The following is a 24,506-nucleotide window of genomic DNA, read 5'->3' as shown; positions in this document are numbered from 1 at the left end:
TTCTGTCTGCTAAATTACCTAGAATTTGTCCTAAAATGTTTATTTTCATGGAAAAACTTTTACTAAATTAATTTTGCCTCTCATGCAGTAGGTATGCAGTAAATGATAGCCATCATTATTGTACCATTCAAATACTAAATAGCCCAAGTTTAATGGCCTGGGTTTTGAATCCCCACTCAAAGCTTCACTCTTTGTGGCATATAGAGCACATCTCTTGGTTTCTTCTAAATTTTCTCTTTTATAAAATGAGAAATTATATGGTACTTATGTCTAGTTTTGTCTTAAAGATGAAATGAGATTATTCATGAAAGTGCCTGTTCATAAAGTTCAGTGCCTGATACATAAATATTTGATAAACAATAGATGTAATTTTAAAAGAACACAGTTTGATAATTCTACAATTCTAAACTCTGGCTTACAATGAGACTAAACTAGAACTCATTTGAGGGAACTTATTCCATATATACTTGGTGAGAAGTGCTGAAGCAAGAGGCACATGTCTTAGATGACTTTGACCTCTTAAAACAAACTGGATGCTAACAAACCAATCAGTTTTCTGCTTAACCAAAATATGTATGAGTATAAACTTTTACAATAATATAATAGCAGCCATTTTCTCAATAATGATGTGCTAAACACTATCAAGAGACTTTTATATCATTTCATTCATGCCTCACAATATCTCTGTGAGGTGAGGTTTATTATCACTATTTCATACATTAAGCTGCCTATCTAGAGAGAATAAGAGCTTCCCCAAGTTTCTTAGCTAACTCATAGCAGAGTCACGATTCGAATCTCCATGTGAATCCAGTCTTGAACCTTTACCGTAATACCCCACCTGGACAGATCCTTCAGTATCCAGATTTCCTTTGCACTGACAGTTCTGAATTAGACCTGAAATTCGTTTGCCTGCAGGGAGAGGGAACTGCTCAGCAGGTTTCCTGTATTCTGCTCCAGGCAGGGCTGTGTCCCTTCTCTTTCAATCTGTGGACCCCCTTTTAAAGTCTACCTAACCTTACAGATTCTCACTCTCCCACCCTCAGAAAATTGTGTCCACCCATTAGAAATCATCACCATGTGTTTTTTCACCAAATGAAAGGATTTTGTCTAGCTTTAACTTCCAAAGTAAGTATTATGAAAACAAGACGGTTTTATTTTGCTTCGTTTCCAAATCCAAAATTGTATTTGAAATATGCTTTTAAACTTCGCATACTTGACTCTCTGGAGATCCTTATCTGCCCTGCACGCTCACCTCCAGACAGGCCAATCCTGGCCACACTCCTCAGATTAACCCTATTCAATAAGTAACCTAGAAAATTCGCTCTTTATGTTCTCCACCAAATATGCTATATATAGAGATAGATATAGATATAGATATATATCTACATATGTATAAATTGTATATTCATTTGTTCAAAAACAATCATGTTTAACTTAGTGCCACTGACTTGATTAAAATAATCAAACTTCTAGAAGTAAGAAGCCGTATGTATTAAGGCCATTGAGAAATATGTCTGAGACCCTGGTGAGGGTGGCCACCCTGGTTGGCCAGGCGGACTGTCCTCATTAGGAGGCGCTTTGTCTGATGCGTCCTTTAGCCATAAACTCTGAAGCCCTCCGTCTTCCCGCAAGATGAGGGTGCACGGGCAGCTCCACTGTTCCCTGATTATCTTTGTATTTCTTTTGTGTTGCAAATGAAATGCCTGTGATGTTTGAATCTCAATTTTCCTTTAAAAAGAGATTTTATGAGAAGACTGCAGTTTCAGGACATAAAGGCAGATGCGGTTACGGTCGGTGAAAGCGTAGTCACGGCCGGTAGCTGTTGTGAATTGCAATGGACTCTGCGACAGCCTTGTCCGGCTGGACCGGTAATGCCTCAGAGACTCCGAAACATATGGGCATTTATTGTTTATTGAAAACTAGAGAATTTTTAAAAGTCTTTTGGCTTTCTCTCTGTATTATCTAGTTTCACCTAATTTTTCACTGAGATTCAGAATTAAGATTAATTTCAGAGTTCTTCTCAAGTTAAAAACCACTAACATACTTATTTGTATGTGACAACGTATTGTAGGACTTGAAACGCTAAATGGGAAAGGGAACAAGAAAGGACAGCCCAGCTTTAGTCTAACATCTAATGGGATATTTCCTCCTATGAAATTGCCAAGGTTTATTAAACAATTATGAGGCTAGTGTCAGAGGAAATACCTTTTAAACAGAGGATCACCCTATATATTCCTGGATTTTAGGAAATTCTGCAACGAATGAAGATATAGTCGAATCTGGGTATAGGACTGAATTTCTTTTGTAACCAATATTCATCGAAAAAAAATGACCACAAAGAAAGTTTTGTCAGCCTGCTTGTTGGCTTTGCTTACTGAAGTTACAAGAATGATACTTGAATTATCAGTGAAAAATATGCTGCCTTTACAGGGAGTCTCATTTAACTGTGTTCTCTGTGGGTAGTCTATGGATGCAGTATAGCAGTAACATAAGCAGAAACATGAGAAGGACAGAGGTGATAGAAGGACAGGAAAAAGAAAAAGAAATTTGCTCACTCTGCAGTTGATTTTCTTTCTTAAGGGTTTCTTATTCCCTCCTAATGCCTTCCACTCACACCCCGAGTAGAGCAGTTGGCAGAGAACACAACAGATGGGCGACAGGCTCAACATACGCAGTGGATCTGGCACCCAGGCACTTGACTTTTGTTTGCTAAACAGTTAGCTAGATTTCAAGAACTTCGTCTCCTAATGTTCCTGTTTGGTTTAATGCTCTATGAGAATCTAGCTTGTAAATATTAAAATATTGCCATAAAAAAGATCACACACTCCCTGCTTCTCTGCATAGTTGAGTGGTTAATTATTGTATTCTTCATGGAGATTGCTGAGATATTCAGCAGTGAATTTAAAGATGTACTTGGTACTTTATAAAGACATCTACAATTTCCGATATTACAGTTTTCTTAAACTGGCTCTGTTTAAAGGCTCTTTCAGCCAGTCAGGTCAGGGACAGCCATAGCTAGTGTAAGGTACTGAATGAACCGTTAGGTAAGCGCAGAAGATTTGAGAGGATGATCACAGACACTTGATAGCGCTCTTCCTTCTAACCATCACTGTATTTTCAGAGATTATTAAATTCAAAGCTCAAGAAAAATTATATCTTTTTCATGAGGTCTCCCTGGCCACCAGGCAAAATGGAGAGCCCCTTTGCTCTGCTCACATGATTCTTTGTCACATTACCAATAGAGTTTGTGTCTTTGTCCCCCAGCAGTGCCAGGAGAACAAGGTCTTGGTATCTCTCTCATCCCTGTAACCCCAGCCCCCAGCCTGGCATGTGGCACCTGATTGGTTCTAGATAAATGTTTCCTGTGTTGTTCAGAATCCAGGTGGGCTTAGCCCCAGGCCAACAGAGAAGGGAAATAGAGGATGGTTGTTAGAAAACCATGTCAGAGGAGGTTGGAAAAGAACCCCAATGGCAGTGATACTTCAATGCACCTCTTCTGTACTTTCTGAAAACGCACACTTCAGGGAACTAGGGGGGCAGAAGATTCTCTTGTCTGCCTAGCAAACTGCAGGCATTGCTTCCCAGAATAAAGCAGAAAGAAATGTGTGCAACTCTAGAATTTGCTTCTCCATTTCTCTTGGACAAACTATGCTCTTTCTTCTCTCTCAAGCATAAATCTTCAGATTATCTTGCTCTCTTTTTCTCCAAACTAGGTTTGAAAATATCTCCTGACTTTCTTACAACATTGCTAAGGCATGTTATTTCTCCACATCTTCACCACCATTTACCTCAGGGCTAAAGATGAGTAATCTATGATTTTAGTGCATTTAAGCTCCAGTAGAAGTAACTGATACGGAGTAGAACTATAAATTACTCATCACGAGGAATACTGTGGACAGGAAATAGTTTGGTTGATGGTATTTCACTCTTCTCAATTAGGAGCTTATGATGACATTGCCTTCTCTTTATGTCTTAAATCATCTTTTCACTTCTTAGAATACTTGATTCAGATGTTAGTTAATATAATTCAGATATTTCAGTAGATGATTCATGTTAAATGTCTTCTATTTCTCCCTAGTACGTTTAAGAAGCTTCAAGGCCGTTTTAACAGCTAGTCTCACAATAAAGTGAAAAGCCCAAACACTAGTCCTTAACAGAGAGATCCATTTTAAGACACTCCTCATAATTACATAGAGCCCAGATTTTGTAAAGGGGTCCACAACATCGGCCAAGGCTCAATTCTCTAACTTTGTTGTATATGGAGAAGAAACATTTATCCCTCCAAACTACTTCAAAACTATTTTTTATTTGTATAACTCAGTATAATTTATATTCAGTTAATTTGAAAAATGAGTAAATTATGTTCCCTTTGAAAAGGAAAACTTAATGGTTGTAGTTGACCAATAAGCTCAATGTATAGTAAGCAATTTAGCTTGAAAAAAAGCAAGTCATATTAATGGACGTACTGTATAGAATGCAGAATGAGGGGTTTGTGTGTGTGTATGAGACAGTCCCACTCTCTATTCTGTATGGGTAAGACCATTTCAGGAATGAAGTGCTGAACTATGAATGCCATATTTTAAAAAGACATATTGGCTGACCAGTGTGTGCCCAGAGAACAGTGACTATAATATTTAAGGAACTCCAAACTATCATTTGAAAGATGATTGGTTTACTATATGCTTGACAGTGACACAAAGGGATATAACATGTAAGACCCATAAGATATATTTCCTGTATGAAAAAAGACCAATGGGCAGAGACTTGGGGGGGAAGGTTAATTTGGGTTCAGAAAGCATTGTTCCAGTATCCACACAGAATTGTTTTGTTTTGCTCTCCACAATATGAATTAAACAGCAAAGTGCCTGACTTTAAGAAGCTTTCATAGAGTCAGTATCGTAACAGATTCTTTAGTGGAGGTCTTAGATATAAATTTATACTTGCCTCTATATTTGAGAATGCCCATTCTACTTGTTTTCTAGGTATGTGTACTGTGTATACTTGTGTACCCATACATATGTATGCACTCAGGTTGGTTTTTGAGACATAGCTACTAGTTTCCCATATTTATACTACACTGTAATTTTTATATATTATAATTTACATATATTTATATATTCTATAATTTATAATATCTATGTAAATATCCATATTTATATATACTAGAATTAAGACATGTGTCAACCATACATTATCTTTGGTAGACTGGTTTTCGCATCTTTGAAAGGACCCACAAGAATAAGTAATAATAGGGCCTCTTTCATTTGATGATTAAGAATGTTTTATATTTGCCTAATCCTGAGCATTACTGTGATAATATATCCCCATGTGCTGGCTGCATTAAGGATCCAACAAATGCAAAGAATTCAAAAAGTTTGAAGTTTTAAATCTTATGTGGTATATTTTCTTAACTTGGCTATTTCTTGGAATGATGAAGTCCCAGAAAATAGAAGGAAAAAATATTCCTCCCTGAAATAAAAGGACTCAGATTGGATATCTGAAAAATATAGGAAGTATGAATTTTATTTCCTGAAACATTTAGTTGAGAGACAACAATTAAAGAGCCGTATAAAAATTGAATTTCCAAAGATGACAGCTTTGAGCAGAGCCAGACTAGCATCAGAAGTGTAGAGGTCAAGTTAGTGATACACAAAATCGAAATCAGATTTACTTTTAGCTCCCTCTTTGATTGGTTTCATGCTGCAGTTCTGGCATTTCACCTCAGATGTTTCTTTCAGATATTTCACTCAACATTCATTCAAGTAAAATTTCTCTTAGTGAATTTGAAGTAACTACTGCAAAAATTTTTATCAATCTCCAAGTGTGCACTAAATTAATATGGATAATTATATTCCTGGAAAATGTGTCATAAATGAAGTGATAGGTCAAATTAAATTTTTTAATATGCAAACAAGTGTTCTAATAGGATCTCACACTTTTTAGTCAGAGCCTGTATGTCTAACTTTTTAAAGAAAAAAAATAACTACAACATAGTATATAACTTTCTATTTTCTGGGCTTAGGTCTAGGTATTAGCAAATTTTTGTTTACCTGCTTAATTGGCCCTTCTTTGCTTGGTTTCATTGGTACCAGTTTTCAAACGATAGTCCGAGGGAATGTGATTCCTTATCAGGTGTCCTTCAGTCAACATGTATTTCCTGTGTAACAGGACATAGATCACAATAGCAAAAGAACCAGGAAAACTAATAATTGATCTTTTATGCCTAGCTGCGCTTACTTCAGGGAAGTGTGCAGTGATAAAAAGAAGGTAAAATGAAATCCTTGGATTGGTTTTCCTGAAATCCACCAGCCAGCCCTAAATCACACCTTAGTTTAAGTTTTTTTTTTTCTAAAAGCTTGTCAAGGAGGTTATTCTGAGCTCTGGAAAGGGTGCTTTAGGTTGTTCTGTGAAGTTGGAGATACTCTGCATGTTATAACATGTCAACAATGCTGTCAACCTCCATGTGAGGTGTTGTCCTGCTTTATTTTATACATATTCATTCATTTGTGAGTCTGTACCTGAATTTGTAATGGCAAAGGGACATAAGCCCTTTGAAAGGAAATACACATTTTGTTAGAAAATAATGGAAAGCTTATGCCTCAGAAACAAGTTTCACAAGTTATGGTAGTTATGGGGAACATTAATTGTAATTTTCTTTCAATTACGGGCTAAGATGCTGATTAGAAGCCAAAGAAGCTTCTTACTTTTTCCTTGCCCTGAGACTGGGAGGAAGAAGTGACAGCAAGAGTTCAGAGAAAGCAACTAAGGTCTGTCCATCCAGTAATTTTAGGCAAGCATTTATTTGATAATAGAATTCCATTTGACCCCAGCTGCCTCGAGCACAGGGGCTTTGCAACTGTGATTCAAAGTGGGCACAATGAAGGGCTCATTCTGTTGACAGAAATTAGGTTTTGGATAAAGTCCTGGCAGAAACATCATCATTCATTAATCAGTTAAACAAAATTTTCTCTTTAAGATTTCTTCTTTAGATTTTTTGCTACTTAATAAATCTTTTTTTTTTCTGAGATAGAGATAAAAATAAATATGCTAATTTATCCCACAGGACCTAGAAAAATGGCAAATGATTTTTAAATGACTATTTCTAAGTAGGACATCTCTGGCAACTTTGAGAAAAATCACTGAGAAGAAAATAAATAGGTTTCTGAATACCAAAGTTGCAAACTTTAAGCTTCAGTGGTGTTCACTCAAAATCTCAACATCTTCCACACGCATTTGAGTGTCATGTGAAGTCCACACATTTCCTGTAAAAGTAATCAGTGGTGTCCATTGGGTTATCTTGGAGTTTAGAATTATGTTTACAAAAAAAATGTCCTCATCAGGAAAGAATGGGACCAATTAACACAGCCACAGGAAAACATATTTTAATTACAATAATCATAAAACCGGTATCCATTTAAGAGAGAGAAACAGTCTTAATCTTACAGCTTTAGAGATTTTTGGTCCTCAGTTAGCAGTGTGCCTGGGTGTAATCCTCACCTGACATATGCCAGAAGTGGGACTTCAGATGCCAGTACTTGGAGCACATAGAACATAGCAGTAGGCTGTGAGCAGAGAAAAGAAGGAGATACTGTCACTATTTTTTTTCCAAAAAGTATTTTTGGCAGCGTCTACTGTATCAGTGTACTTTATTGGATGACATGCCGTATCTTGTTATCATGTATAACTTGTAATGTGATACAAAACATTATATTGAACCAACCGATGAAAATAATTCTGCTCCGTATGGACAAGTGGACATACTTCTGGGATGAGTAACAGCAGCTCAGTTTCTACGAATGTCCCCTGGCATGAAATACTTAATGTGCTTTTACTCTCACTTTATCAAATGAAATTAGAAGTTTCTAATGTATTTGTGTGATGCCTGGGCTCTAGAACTATAAGGGTTTTTTAAAGAATAGAAATGTGTTTATTACATAGATAAGTACACTATATTTTATTGATACTTCAACACTTAATTATACTAAGCAACAGAGTTCCCCCTTAAGTGTTTAGTATATTCTGTCATGATAGCAGTTATACTGGGAACACTTAGGTAATTTAAGAACAGCCTTAGTCTTTAAAATAATATGTGTCCACGTGTATAGCAGTATACCTTTGATAGAAATGACTAAGATTATACAAAAATGTATTAATTAATGAAATACTAAAGATCTCTTTAGATTTAGGCAGAATATTATTATTACTGTTTTAAAGTTTGATGTACAATTTTTTTCTTCATATATTTGAATTTTATGTACAAATCCTAAGAAACGATATCTAATGTCCTTCTGTATAATGCTTAAAAAACTGCTGTCTTGTACATTAATTATAAATGCTTGCAAGAAATAAAACAGGTCAGTAGAATTGTTAATTTATTGAGAGCCATCAAAATCTAGAAATTCAGGAGCCCAACTCAATTCTTATAAACAGTTGAATTCTTGAGGCATCATTGAGAATATGCACATTTTCCCAGGAATATCTCATGTGTGCTGCTTAGAGCTAGACTTGCTAAGGAGATGACCCGTGAATTCCAGTAATGGAAGTTCATAAGTTTCTGCTGAAAACCTTTCTACCCAAGACAGGAACCAGGTGAATGGAAAAAAATAAAAATTCTTGAAAGGAATTGTTTCAAGGGAGTGTTTTCAAAATTGATCCAAAGGCAGTCAACAGGTAGGAACAAGAAAGTAAACATGCTCCTACATAAGCACAGGCATGTTTATATGCATGTATTTAGTTTTAGATGAGTTCATTTACAAGCCAGAATTAAATCTCTTCCGTGAGGCACTGTAGGGTGGTGGTTAGGTGTACAGAACTGAAGTGTGTGGACACAAATTCCAGTTCTATCTCCTACTGATTGTGTGACCATCAGTAATAAGATGGTCATGATATATCTGCTTGGTAGGTTTGTTCTGAGAACAGCCGGGCCCAGAGAAGGCCTATGTCAAACTTCAATATTATGCCCAGAGATTTGAAAGAGAGAAAAATGAAAGAAATAGGAAGTAGGAAAACATGGGCTGTGGAGTAGAGAATCTTCAATTCAAATCTCAAGGAATGCTGCTGGTTGGATGACCTTGAGCATGTCACCAAGCCTCTCAGAATCTTCATTTTCTTATTTTTTAACGTTGAAAAACTAATTCCGCAGGTGTGAGATAAGGTATAGATGGAAAAGCTCTGCACGTGGTAGACATTCACTGTTAGGCCACCTTTCCCCCGGCAATAGATCTAGGTCTTAAAGACTGTAAACATTTCTTTATTCATTTGTTTCTTAAGGTTAATATAATTTATTTTCTATACTTCTTTTAGGGTGAAAATGGTTTACATGGAGCTCCAGGCTTACCTGGTCAAAAGGTAGAGTTTTCGAATGTTTCATGTAAGAATCTTAATGTCTTGAAAAATATTGAATTTGCATATAATGTAGTGAGGTTTCAGAAAATGTATGTGATGAAACTGAGTTTCTGGAGAGACTTTTTAAGAAAGCTACTAACTAGTCTTCCTAAGGAGACCCCATGGAGTAAGTCTTCTCAAAGGGACCATGCTAGCAGAGAGCTTTATCAGAGCTTCAGCAACGTGCTGGTCCAGACACGTCAGCAGTGGCGCTTTCTTAGGGGCCATAGAAGTGTATGTAGCTGCTCTGGGAATGTTTCAGTTATTAGTCAGAGTCCAACATGAAGAAAAGAAGAGTTTTATTCCCTTGGCTTTATTTAGTTATTTCTTGTTTGTCTTCCTTTTTGTAGGTCCCACATTGAGCTAAGCATAATAGTTACATGACATCAAATGTTATATATTACAACCATGCTACAAGTAATCTTTTAAAAAATATCCTCCTTTCAGAATGACAGATTTGCAGTAAATGAGGAGTTTTGTATGGTTCAGGCTGCCTCTTTCCCTGCCTAGTAGCTTTCTGTTTACCCAGGTGGACTCTACGTGTACCTTTTTACTGCCCAAGGGCTGTTTTCCCCTCCTGGGAAAGAGTATACTTGTTTACAACCAGCATTACTGGAAACACAGAGACTGGTCTATTCTAGTTTCCTGGAGGGATGGGGAGCCCCTTCAGGTGGGGCCAGCCGTCATGATACCACCCAGATAATCCCAACCCCAGGGGAGACCATTATTGCTGCAATATTTGATGCCCACTGAAGCCCAGCGTATCCATGCTCTGGAGATTTTACAGATCTTGGCAACAAGATGCCAGAAGTTACCACTGCATCCGGGTTTTTCTCTATAGCTAAAAATTACCATTAGAGAAGACAGGCATTTATTTATAGTTTCAGCTTTTGAAAAATCTCCCTTTGCTTGGCTTGATAAAGAGAATAAGATTGAACTGGCAACGACGAAATGGCAAGCTTCGAAATTTCTTCACAGCAATTCTTAAATAAAAACCATTGATAGAGCATGTGCTGTGTGTGCGAGTTGAGTTGCAAGCCAAGGGATGCACAGATTTATCTGCCGGGAAATAGTTTCGGACTTTCCAGCAGCTGTTTGTGGCTGCTGCATCATGCTGACACCGTGGCTCATGTACTGGGGGCTTTTAGCAGTGTCAGTGTCAGCTTGACTTAACAGATCGAGTTCAAGTCTGTATTTTAGGAAAAGTGGTAGAATATAGACCATGCATTCAGTGACAAATATACCCCAATACTAACCTTTTATTTTCATGAGGGCATATGATGCAGAAATGACATAGCCACGTGTGTGTATACATATATACATATACGTATATTTGATTATAGATATTCTATACACACAGAGACTATACATAGAGTAAAAAGCTGGCATTCCTTGTGTAACATACGAATTTTAATTTTATCGTGTCACTCTGCTGAAGCGTCACAACAGCAACTGGATGTAAACTCTTCATCACTTGCCCCAAGCCCTCAGGGCATATTTACTGAATGCTTCTTATGGGTAGAGGGGTAAGCATGGCCCACCCAGCGCCGCTTGCTGGCTCCGGGCTCTGTTGTGAGTGTCTGACATGTATTTGGCATTCAGTGAGTATTTGTTGGCTGGATGAATGAAACAGCAGCACTATAAATATCTGTGCAGAACTAAGTGGGAAAATAAGCTTGTCAAATCAGAGAGGGTTTAGTCAAAGAACAGGGGACTTATACCTTTTAGAATAAATATGGTGTTTGAGAGCCAGCAGCCCTAATAATGCCAGTCAATTGTCTGTGACTGAGAGGCAGATGTGGATGGTGAAGAACACGACTCTGGTGTCAGAGCTGGAGCTAGAACTCAGGGTTCGAACCTGAACTTGTTCATCACCCAGCGTTCCCTGCGCTGGTATCCCTCAGAAGTCAGGTTGACCGGGCTGTTTCAGCTGGAGCTAGTGAACTAAATAGTAATAGTGACAACATAACCACTAACTTGGTCTGTAGACACTATGTTGATATATTCAGTTCTCAAAACACATATGAGAAAAGTACTATATAGAGAAAAATTCAGGTTTATGGAGATTAAACTGCATTGGAAGTAATGAAACTGTAGCTTGTACCCAAGAAAATCATTCCTTCAGTATTTAGAAATATTTATATTTTGGGTATGTCAACATTGGTTTAGATCTTACATATCATAAATGTGTTTTTATTTATAATTATTGATCCTTTTATTAGAAACAATACCATTATTATTGTGGTAATTACATGTGCTAAAAGTAGTGGGCCTATTGTACACATCATATTTCTCTTCTACAGGGAGAACAAGGTTTTGAAGGCAGCAAAGGAGAAAATGGCGAAAAGGTAAATATCTCCCTTTACATATGCATCTGTAAAAATAAATTGTGTTCATGAAAATTTTTTCCAGTGGTGTATCTAACTTGTGTTTTCTATATAAGCAATTCAATAGTTTTGCAGAAATAATTTAAAATATTTGCTTCCCTTAAGATAGACTTGATATGATTGTCAGAAACCTTCTAGTAGTTATATCTATGTATTTCTAGTAAATGCATTCCATTTGTATATTAATGACTCAAACATTTATTAAGCATTATATTTCTGTGCTGTGACATTATTGATGCACTAAATGTCCAAGTCTTTAAATGAATGCTTTGTTTATATGTACACCTGGCTGATCAGTGGAATTTTTCCTGAGGAAATAAATAAGAACCAACTATAATCGGCTCCAGTAGAAAAGAGGTGGCACACTCAGAATAGAATAGTTTGAAAGAGTTCAAATAAAAGGATGGTTTAAAAGTAGGGGCAAGTTGTAGGAAGACCACGAGGATTATGCGAGGTCCCAGATCAGGTTATTGTGAATTTACACCACGTAAGGTTCCAGACTCAGCAGCAAAGAACCCTGAGTGGAGAGGGCTGCAGACTGGAGCTGAGGGACCCTGGTAACCCAACATTCATTGTTTTATAAATTAACATCTTTCTACTGAAAGGACAGAATAGAAATGCCTAATTCATCCAAAATTTCCCTCAGACACAGTCCTTTCAATCCTTCTGCATTTCATACGTCATTTTATTTTTAAGTAAAACATAAAACAGCGTCACTCCTTTGTTTCATAAACTGTCCTGTAATTGGACAGCCAGAAGGAGAACTAGGAAGGGAAAGAAATCATCTCAAATTGGGCAGTATTGCCTGTATTTAGATTCTGGGCAGTGAACGGTTCTTTGCTTCCTCAGTAAGTTTTTATAGATAGAATGAGCATCTTTTGTAATTATAAGACGAATCGCACATGGTGTAAGCTGCTCGCTAATCACAGAGCTATGAGGGAGGAAAGGGGAGCTGTACAGTCATCACGTAATTGAAGAGCGTGAATTCCATTAAGTGATGACTACTTTTTAAAAGTGGACCTTTCTTAGGGCTCTCTAGAATATTTTTTGTTTTAGAATAATAGTCATTGCAAGGCCATGCCTTGAAATAAATGTTTTATTTACACATTCCTGTTTTATTAATGGGACTTTACTGGAGGAATAAGTGAGAATAAGTAACTCAAAGCCATCATCTCACTAAAATCTTAGTGGTTGTTTTGATATTTTCTATACGTAGTTGGCATTACTCAGTAATAAACAGATTCTCCCAGGCTATGCAGTACAGAAAAACATTCAATATATTTGGCTTAGAAAAATTTCTCTTTTCTATTAACTGTTGCCTTCAAATAGGCAATTTCACCATGAGGTGAAGATATTTATGGAGAATGACTGAGATATCAGGAAGAAATGCAGCATCAAATAGAAAAGACAATACCTTGAATGAGAATTACAATTCCAAAGGTTTATAGTCAGATGTAAGTTTCATGTAATAAACCTTATGATAAAAAGAGTTCTACTTAGTTATTTACCACATATCAAATGCTTGAATTTTCTCAGTGTTACATGGTATGTATTCTGATATATGACATGTATTTTTTCCATACGATAAATAATTGGCATCACTTTTTGTTTGTAGATTAGAAACTTTTTCATTTCTAGATTAGTTAAACAAGTATGTGAAGCACTCATTTTTGTGGGATACCACCCTGACATTCTTGGGCTACTTGCAACATTATTTTTTCCTGAACAAAGATAATCTAACTTCAATTTCAGTTCTTTGTGGAAAACTGAGCATATAATTACACTTAGACCTACCTTTCTTCCTTAATTACCTTATAGTGGCCTTTACTGTGTTTAAAATTGTTTTGAATGACACAATTCACTAGTTGTAAAATAAAATAATCCAGGAAGTTGTTTTTCAAAAACGTCATTATCTGCCAAAGGCACATAGCTCCTCACGAAAAAAGTATCCAACTGTTGAAGAAAAAATTCTATGTGGTGATTTTCAGGTGATATTTCCCTAGTCCAGTGTAAACCACCTTTAGCAATCTGCTGCTGTTCTTCACGGGGAGAAAAGGATCCTTCAGGCCAGCTTACCTCTTAAGCCAGACTGACAAGTGGTTGTTCAACATGTCAGACATTCTGTCCGTAGTCCAAGAACCCAGGAAACTTGAGCAGCGTAGAGGAACTCATTTGAAAGTATGTTTCTGAGTCTACAAGAGCTTGTTACAGGGCAGAAACTCCTGTGTTACCCCAGCACTCGCAGTTCAGTCAAGTTGGTCCTAAAGTGATAGTTGTCTGGCGGGTGGATTGTTCTCTCAAAAATCGGTTCCTTACTGTGGCAGGACTCTTCTAGAAGACAGCTATGTTTAGGTGTGCCAGGCTCTGGCTTGTCAGTTTAGACTTACTGAAGCAAGCCCCTCCCACTGCCCCGTTCCTGGGTGGCAAAGTCAGGTGAGCCACTCAAGGCCCTTTGACCTGAACAGCGCAGTCCGTCAGGCAGCAGGCCCGAGGTCTACGCTCTGCCCGAGTAGCAGACCCGCCGCGGAGGTTGGATCCTGGCCCCTCTGGTTTCACGGGAATGGGCTTAAACATCCCCCCTTTTGGGGATTTTCCTTAGGCTCCTTCTGGGTTACTGGCGTGTGTGAGTCACTATTAGTGAACTAAATGGAAACTTCACTCTTGAGGTGACAGTCACCCCCATATTATCAGCCTTCCCAGCAATAGTGTAGCCAAACTTGTTTACAGCCAAATGTAAATGCATGAATTAAGTTCTGAACATCCCATTAGGAAAAGGTCATCTAGTGGGGGTTCCCTGATGTGATCATTCCTCAACCCTGAGCCCATGTTTTTACTTTAGGTCTACAGCACTTTCACTTTGTGAAAATAGGAATATTACTTGGTTACGTTTATGGAAAGAAAAACGCAAATAGAAAAGCAATACAAGCATCTGTTTCATTTTAACATTCAATATTTTTAAGTAATTGCTTCAAATCTGATAACCTAGTTTGCTTTTAAAGTTATCATTCTTTTATATTGTCATTCACGCCCTGACTGACTTAAAGTCAAAAAAAAATTTTTCGGCTTTAAGCTTAATCGTGAACTGTATCATTAAGTATCATATGATAATGAGAAAGAAACATCCAGTGGCAACTGCTACTTACACCACACTCTTCCTGACATTTTCCCTTCATTTTCTAGTGAAAATGTAGCTGATTTGGGTTCATTCAAGAGTGACAGTCCCGTATAGCAGCAGATCCTTAAAAGGATCTAAGTTGTTTCAGCTAATATGGAACTTTTCCCTTTGAGGAATTAAAATGATCTGGTCTCTTGAGTATCTCTTGAGTTCAGTGATCAGAAAAAAGAACAATCAAATGTACTTTTCTTCATGAGCCCCAGGGCTCAAGGAGATGTGGCCAGGACCCAGCATTTGATGGATTCGGGAGAGCCGAGGGGGCTCGTGGCTAAGCAGGTTCTGACCGAGTCTGAAATAAGCTTGTGGGCATTACCTGCTTTAATCATCTTGACAACTGATCTTGGCTTCTACTCTGAGTTAAACTAATAATAAACACAGTCACAAAACTAACAAATGCATATGGTTCCTGCTTTAAGTCATCTCTTGAAACTTTGGAAAGCTGGTTGTTATAAATTTCCAGCAATTTGTGATTTTTATTGTCTTATTACCACAGCATTCTCTAGGTTTTGAAACGCTATATGATATAAGGCATTTATTTAAATCAGAAAAAATTATGTTTCAGTATTTATTACTCTGGTTATATAGCTGTAGTAAATATTTTTACCTTGACAGAAATCACTGGAAAAACATTGCACTGCTCCCTATTCTTTGTTGATTTATTTAACCACATGTTGTTGTAGAATTCTATATAAAATGTGATATTAAAATTAACAAAATTATTAAAATGTCTATTATAATGTAGGATGAAGTATAGGTCTTCTTTACTACTCTAAAACTGTCAGGTTATTTATAATTAAGCTATGCATCCAATCATTTGTATTTCTTCTCTCAACAATTAATATCAGATCATTTTCTGATGACTTATTTCATAAGCTAGCCTCAAATAAAATATGTATTTGGGCCTCATGTTGATTTTATGTATGATGGGCAGCCTTTTGTCTTTGGGGTTGCCTTTAAAGATATGAACGCAAATTGGAAAAGGCTTACTAGAAAATACCTTACTTATCTATTTCGTAGCTGAATCTGCTCATTTTAGTTTCTAGTCAAGTGAATATTAAAAAGCAGCACTGAATCTACTCCCTGTTATTCTTCTGCTTTTTGATTTCAGTATTAAAAATGTATCAGTACCTGTGACAGATCATATATAGTCCAGATACATAAAGGCTACGTTAATGAGAATGATAGGCAGTTATTCAGCAGTACTGTTTATTTCTCATAGATGGATGTAAATTCCATACTTCACTCATAACAACCAAAGCTAGAAGCTGACTATCTTTATACTAGTACCAGAAAGAAGTGATTTTGCCTGCCAGTAAATAACCAACTTAGTGACTTCTAACCTTAACTATCATGAGACCATAGCCAGTCAGGCAATCACTGGTAATCATTTGCTAGGACTTCAAAGAAATCAAGATCTTTTATACTGGAAGATATTTTCATTTAACATAAGCTAATTTTCCTTCAATTGCTATGGTAATTGAACATAGAAACTGAGTGGAGAAGTTGAAGGCGTAGCTGTGATATTTTGGCCATTTAAAATTTGTTAGAGAATCAGAAAAAGCCCAATTGAATAAGTCTACAAAATATGCATAAACTGTTATTCAGAACATTCTGGGGACAGCATCTCCGTCATTCTGCAGGGATCAACCATTCCTAGTATCTAGAGTACTGCTTCAAAGAGAGCCCAGATTTGAGAGTTCACTGTGGAACTGATGGTGACCCAGCCCACAATAAGTGGATTCACGGTTCTTGAGTTCCTTGTTCCCGTCTAGCTCTGCCCTGCCAGCTGTGTGAACCTGAGCATGTTCCTCGCTCTCTTTACCATCGTCCCCTTTTCTGTAAAATAAAGTAATTCCTACCTCATAGGATTGTTATGGGAGTAAAATAAGTGCCTAGTAAACAAAAGGCATTTGATAAATGTTAATATCCTCAATAACCAAAATATGAAAAAAATTGATATTTTAAGAAAAATAAATTTAATGATTACGTCTGATTTTTTATTTGCCTAGTATTGCAACATAATTTCCCTTCTAAATAAATAAACAAAAGACAACAGTTAGCTATTAGTGTATAACAAATCACTCCAAAACTTAGCAGCTTAAAACGACATTAATTTATTTAGCTCATGATTCTGTGGTTTGGCCTGGGCTCCGTGCCCTGGGTCTTTGGTCTCAGCTGATCTTGTCCGGGATTCTTCCTACATCTCTGCTCAGCTGGCAGGATGACTGGGAGAGGCTGGTCCAGGCTGGGTTCTGATGGACAGCAGGTCTGCTGTGAGTAGTCTCTCATCCCCCAGCAACTGCCCTGATCTTGTTCTCAAGGTAAAAGGCAGAGGCCCAAAGACAGCAGCAGAAGCATACAGGCCTCCTGAGGCCTCAGCTTGGAAATAGCACGCCTTCAGCTCTGCCACATCACCTGGGCCGAAGCGAGATCCAATCCCAGCCCAGATTCAAAGGGCGGGAAAACAGATGCCACCCCGTGATGAATGAGCTACAAAGAGATCTGGATACCTGGAGGGGGTGAAAAATGGGGCCATTTTTGTCATAAATTGAGCACACCTGAGATAGAATGTTCTTATTTTAATATAAAAGTGAAACTCCACTTCAGAGTAAAAAGGGGGAGTAAATTTCACAACTTCCCTCTTCCCATGACCTGTAGTATAATTCTTAAAGTTATGTTACATAGTGGGACTTGGTTGCCATGTCAGAAGTTACTGTCCTATTGGAAATTGTAGAGGTGCTTTATGTGTAACAGGATAGAATTGTAGTAAAATAGAATTCTTAATGAGAATAGGAACAGAGAAATACAGTGTTTGAAATCACTGAATCAAGGAATGGTTTAGTACTTTGACATAGTCATGTGCTTATTCATTTTAGTTAACATAAAATTGAAACCGGAACAACAGGGAAAAGCAGGTCAGAGTTGAAATGTATTTTTAGTATTTCACTATTAGAGCTTTCTTGGCACTTATGCCAAGTATTCAAAATTAATGTAAGAATGTTAAAAACTGTTGTTATAAATATAGCACTTCCCCATCATCACTCTAAAACAAACTGTGGCCAAGTCTGTCACCCCACGTCCTGTGAATTCTCTCTTGGTTCACCTCCTAGAATTCTCTGAACACCAGCATGTCATACAGTTGTTTCATTTACCCTGGTAACTTGCAAAATTCTACAACTTTTAGGAAGGACTTGTTTAATTTGACAACTGACTTGAAAAATGAGGAGAACAGATGGAGTGGAAAATAACTATGATTTCAAAAATCACAGCAATTTATCTGTGGCCAGTGCCAATTGGTATGAGGGTAACCATGCCAACTTTCAATTAGCCATGGTAGCTGGCAGTCGGGAAGTGTAATGGTAATCCCACTGCCAAGTTAGAGGCTTAATAGTAGTCATTACCGATCATGAGTCGTTTTCTTCATTCCTTACAGGGAATAACTAGATTATGTGGAAATATTTAACCCTCTGTTGCTGCATCTTTTAATAGTGCTTATAGAAAAAGGGAAATCTCAAAAAAGGGAGACATGGAAAAGAAAATAACCATCAAAAGTTGTAATGTTGCATGAATATTAATAGTGTTTTAAAGTATTCTTTTAATGATTGCATACTAGTTCACTGTGTAGGTATGTAATATTTTATTTGCCCATTCTCTTGTTGGAAATTTAAGTCTTTCCTAGTTGTTTTTGTTGCTGTGTTTGTTTTCAATTTGTTTTAGCTACTGCATATAATGCAGAATTGGCATGCTTTGACAAGCATCTTTAAACACATCCCTTGGTCTTCCTTTAAACTAGATTAATGGAATCAGAATTTTGGTGTTGACGAGCATGGCAATTTTTAAGACTCTTGATACATATACTCAAATTACTTTTCTCAAAGTTTTTAAAATCAGGTTACACATTCACAAGTTGCAGCTGCATCTTTATTCTACCCTCACTAGCTTAAGTATTACATTTTTTAAATGTTTACAATTTTTTCACCAGTAAATATTATTTCCATTTAAAGTTTTATTTATTCTATTTCTTTACACATATTAAATATTTGCACACACACATGATAACAATCCTTTATCATATATGTTATCAATATTACCCACATCTTAAGGTTTGCCTTCAGTGTTTATTGCATATTGAACTGAAGTTCTAAATGCATTGTTGACAGTTGTTTTTTCCCGATTCCTTAATTACTTCTGTTTTGAAATCCTGTCTTTCAAGAAATCAGTTAAATAATCACACACATGTTCTTCAACTTTTGTTTTTACACATTGTAACCCTTTCTTCCACCTAAAATTTATTTGGTAACTATTGCAAAATGAAGATGAAACAACATTTCCCTCAATACCATGTCTGATAATAATTTCCTTACACATCTGATATAATGCTTTCTTTATCACATGCTATATACATATTTTTAGGGGTATGTATTCTGTTTGTTAATTACTGTATTGCTACCACATAATTTTAATTAGTTCAGCTTTTATAATGTATTTTAACAATAGGCACTGAACATGTAATTTAATTAATTCTACTTTTTAAATGTTTTCTTGTGTATTTTTTACCCATTTATTGTACTTGTTGTTAGATGTTTAAATCTGGACAGTTACCCTCTCTAACTTCAATTTCCTCTTCCTTGAACTGGGAAAAATAATGTTACCTATTTTGTTGGGTTTATGTAAAACTTAAATGATATTACTATGCAAAAGATACAGATCGGTACCTGGTACATAGTAAGATTTTGAAAAAGTGTTTTCTTTTGTTCTGTCTTCCTTATGAATTTAGTATCAATCCTCCTAGTTTCTAAATATAAATATCATTGGTATTTTGATTGGTTTTATGTTAAGTATACATGTTGATTTGGGATATAACAGGGTGTGACTGTGACTCAGAGGGTTGAAATCAGGAATTAAAAAGCCATCAATAATCAAGACACTTCATTCTCTCTCTCTCTCCTCCTTTTGGATGAAGCTGCTCTTATTCTCTTGTCTTACAGCCTGACTCTCTGATTGCTCATTAGTAAACTCAGTATTAAGTGGCCACCCCACAGGGTAGCCCTGACCCCCACTTTGTATGCCTTCATAAACCCAGTGCTAATAACAAATGCAATCACTTGGTCTCAGATCCACATTGTGAGTATAGAGAATCTAGTTATAAGTGTGATCACTTATATCTGGAAAGTCCTGCAGCCAACTCAGCTCACTTACAGAGAGTGCATAGGATTTTTAAGAAGGGGTGTAGACTAAAGAAAATAAAGGCAGCCATAGGGCTGTGAGTATTGCTGATAAATGGGAAAACTTTTGATTTTTACCTTTATTTTTTATCTTTATTTAGTATCTGGTCACCTTACCCAGTTCTCTTATTGATTATAATTGCTATTTCTAGTGATTTCATTCATTTTCTCATTGAAAGCAATGTTCTGTGTATGACAGTGTCATAGGAAATGTACATAATGATTTTGGCTTCTTTGTTCTAATTGTTCTAATTCTCATGTTTCAAGTCTTGCCATAGATTGGTGAAAGATGCAGGATGGAAATGGTACTGTAGAGGGACTGCTTGAGAGAGCTCTACAGTAGTCAAGCAAGAGATGATTTTAGGTTGTGACTTTGGTGGAAATGGAGAGAAATAGGTAGATTTGACATATAATTTTGGGATAGCATCAGCTGTTTTTGGTGATGTGGGAGGGAAAAGGAGGGTAGTAATGGAGACTGTTGTCACATTTCTGGCCATACGTTATAGGAGAAACAAATTTGGATGGGGTACCACAAATTTGAGATGCATGTAAATCATCTAATTAGACCTGAGCCTGCAGTTCAGAAAAAAAAAATCTGTTCTACAGGTACAAATGGGGGTGAAGGGATAGTCAGCACTTAGCAATGGGAGTGGGTGAGATTGTATAGAGAGAGGGTAGAGGTGTGGAAGGCCTATGGCTGTGAGTTGAGAAACTTTAAACATTCAGAAGTTGAGTAGAGGGGAAAAAAAGGATGCATCCAGGGAAGCATAGGGAAATCAGTAGAACATGTTGTCAAAGCAGAGATGTTTAAGAAAGTGAGTTTAAATGGTAAAAATGTTGCTTAGAAGTTGGATAAGATAATAATTTTAATACCTGATATTTATCGAACATTTACTACATGTGGGTATTCTGCTTCCATGAATTTATGCGAATTACCTCACTTAATGCTCCCAACGACCCTCTGCTAATATTACCCTGTTCTATAGATGAGGAGACAGAGGCAGAAAGTGAAAATTAAGAAATACCAGGGCTCAAACTCACTACCTCCCTAGGTGAGCATGTAAAAGGATCCCTATAGGTCACTGAGGACTATGGCAAAGGTAATTTTGGTGGAATAATAAGGGTAGACGCAAAGGTGGAGTTTGCTGGAAAGTAAATTACAAATGAAAAAGTAAAGAGAGCATGCAGAAAGCCCTCTCTTGAAATGTCTGTGTGGAGGACAGTAGCCAAAGAGGGTGTGGATGACTGAAGAACACCCTTTATGTACCAATATCCAGCAGGCATGAGTTTTTAATAGGAAAATATTCGTAATGAAGGTAAGACCCCAAAGAGAAAAACAGACCACACTCAGTTATACATCGCAAATGTTCTATGCTCCCTAAAAAACACCAGATTCATGCCCATAAATATATAATATTTAAGGAGTTGCCATTAAAATCAAGAATTAGACAAAAGTATCTCCGTTATTATTTAGCAGTATTCTGACATTTCTGGCCATTGTCCTATTCACTCTTGCTTCTTGTCTGATCCATTGTCTAAATCAATGATGGATCTTTATGGAACACATCTCGTGACTCTTGTGCTTAAAACATTTAGTGTTTCCCATTATGTTAAAACCCAAGATCCCTAAGGTAGCCTACAGAGTCCTGCAGGGCGTGGCCTCGCTGAACTTCTCTCTCCCCACACTCTCTGCTCTCTTTCTTCAGCCACACGGGCCTCCCCCCAGTCCTTGGAGCTCGCCAGGCTCCCTCCTGCCTCAGAGCGGCCCTTTGGGGTGCCCGCTGCTTGGAACGTCTTTTCCCTTTACCTGGCTAACCTCAATCCATCACATCTTGAAAGTCATTTTCTCAGAGGAGGCTTCCTTGATGTTCCAGTCAAAGCCAGTTCTTTTTGTTATAATTATCATTGTATCTTCAACCCTACACTTCACCTTTACAGCACTCATCACAATTTGTAATCAAAAATTGACTGACGTGAGGGCTGTTTGATTGTTTGTCTGTTTCCCCGGTAGAGTAGGGGCCTTATCTGTCTAAGTCTTGTCTTCAACACTCAGCATAATGAATGCCTAGCACATAGAAGAATTCAATTAGTTAATTCAGTGCTGGAGATTAGCGTAGACAAGGCTACATACGTTTCTTTTCAGCCTCCTGAAGGATTTAGTAATTATTGCTTTGATTTTTCAATTTGGTATCAACCCTACCTTTTCAGACTCCTGCTGTTGACTTTATGAGGTCGAGCTAGATGTCAAAATTAGCTTTACACATATAACCTCTAGAATTGTATTTCAAAAAGGAAAATAAAGAAAACATTAGTATATTTAATAGTATACTAAATGTGAGGGGAAGGATCTATTAATGTATTGCTGTTTTTCATTATTTGCAAAGCTCATTGCCTTCGGCAGACACGATTTCCTTATTCTGTTAAGTAACATAATATGATTCTTTTAATACCAGATATTACAGTGTCTTTTTAATTTAGTCATAGTGCTGAAGGTTGCCTGTTGATTCTGTGTCATAATTTTTAGTCGCAATTACAGTGAATCTTGGAAACTATTGACTGCAGTGACCTTAGGTTGGTTTTAGTAAGGAAATTTATTCAGAGAATATTTTATGTAATTTGAGGACGAGGAAAAATGGAAATTTGGGGGCACATAATGAGAGACAAGTAGAAAAGGCATGATCCTCACTTATATAATGATTAAGACAACTTGAGTTTTGGTAGTTGCTCATTAATCAGTGCTGAGCATTCAATAAACTGGCTTACCTTTGCCTCAGTTTTGCATTTATTTTGACCTTTTTCCCAATGATCGCATCTCTTCTCTCCAGGCTCTGGCACTGTCTGGGTTCCCACTCTGCTGTGTCAGTGCCCCCCTTCCCTGATGGCCCAACGTCTGCCTGTGCCACAGACTCAAATGCGTCCATTCCCCTGCTCCCTAAAATTCACCACCCATTGCGCTTTCATTCCATCCAAGCTGGATTCCCTTTTCAGGTTACTTTCTTTCAGTTTTCAATTCAGGCAGCTCTGATGAAAGAAGAGAATTTTTAATATAACTATGCAAATTCATGAACAGGGAACTCTACAATGTTTTTGCTCTCAAAACCAAGGAGAAGATGGTTTTGCAGCTCCCCGCTCACTCCCGAGCATCCCTGAGTGAGAGTGCTTTGCCGACCAGGAGGAAGGCGCCCCTGCATTTGGTGACAGTTTATCTTGTATAAACAAGATAGGTTTTTTTTTTTTTAAACCTCTTCAATGAAATGGATTTAAAGGTTAACCTAGCAATTGCTTCTTCTTAACTTAATCATCAGATATTCATCATTTCCGCGTTCACCAAACCGCAGTTAATAAAATACTTTATTAACCAGATCACTTTGCTGGAGGTAGTTCCACGTAGTAGGAAGATAATAAATTCAGTGTCTTCAAATATTAGATGACAGGTGCATTATTTTTATTTAGAAGCCGCTGGCATGTGAACTCCTTTCACTGTCAGTGTAAAAGCCATTGACTGTGTAGTAGCTGCTGAACAGGTGTGTCCCACCAGACTTAAATAGCAGAATTCCACGGCCCAGAAAGGAGGTGTCAGCGCAGCTGCTGGGCCGAGTGGATGCTGTGCATGACTGTGTGACATGTTATTGTCTGGGCTTATGCTCATCTATTGCTTCTTAATGTAATATCCTGAAGAAATTATTCTGGGTTCTTATTTTCCCTTGTTAATCTTCACAATCCCCTTTAAGCCATGTAACTCCCCATCGGTGATCTGTTATAAAAGCAGTCGAGGATGAATGAGTCAATTACAGAAAGCATTTAACATGTGCTCTGTCTTTTCTACATTTTTCCTTGTTCTTCATGTTCTGCTGCTAATCAGACCATGAGATAAAAAGGCAAAATGGGAAAACGTTAACGCTTTGGGAAAACGTTTTGTGGAGTGTTATTCGGAGCACCTGCGCTGTCCAGCTGTCCAGCCCCGGGTGGTGGGGGGGGTGGGGGAGGGAGTGTGCGGCTTCACCGCTGGCTGTGTTCCAGGCACTCATGGATCATTATCCTTCCTCCCGCGTAAGCTTTACTTGGGTGTATAGATGATTCACCGAGTTGACGTGTTGGTTAAAAAACACAGGGCTGAGGCCCACAACAGCACCCAGGAGATGGAGGTCCCGTCGAGGGTTCCTCCTTTTGGAGGGAGTGGAGGGGGTCAAATGCACTGGCTATTTGGATTTTGACAGGTCGTCATCCAGACTCTACTTGTTAATGTGAATAAAAGAAAATTCTAAGGTCTTTATTTTAAATAAAATCTAATCGCTGTTATTTTGGCCAATTTATCCCAGTTCTAATCCTTTGGAA

General features: G+C 37.4%; 1 protein-coding gene across 6 annotated transcripts in view; it reads left to right on the top strand.

Annotated features, from left to right (window-relative positions):
- COL19A1 (collagen type XIX alpha 1 chain) overlaps positions 1 to 24,506 on the top strand; it is a 286,095-nt gene that overhangs the window by 67,289 nt on the left and 194,300 nt on the right. For all 6 annotated transcript variants that reach the window (XR_012125983.1, XM_073224021.1, XM_073224019.1 and 3 more), the window contains 2 exons: positions 9,304 to 9,348; positions 11,688 to 11,732. Coding sequence is in view for 5 of the 6 variants with exons in the window: in XM_073224021.1 (XP_073080122.1) it covers positions 9,304 to 9,348; positions 11,688 to 11,732 (90 nt within the window). In the remaining variant the exon portion in view is untranslated. The remainder of the gene's footprint in view (positions 1 to 9,303; positions 9,349 to 11,687; positions 11,733 to 24,506) is intronic.

Source organism: Manis javanica, chromosome 16 (genome assembly GCF_040802235.1).
Source record: "Manis javanica isolate MJ-LG chromosome 16, MJ_LKY, whole genome shotgun sequence".
Taxonomy (NCBI): Eukaryota; Metazoa; Chordata; class Mammalia; order Pholidota; family Manidae; genus Manis; species Manis javanica.
This window is presented reverse-complemented; position numbering and strand designations above follow the sequence as displayed.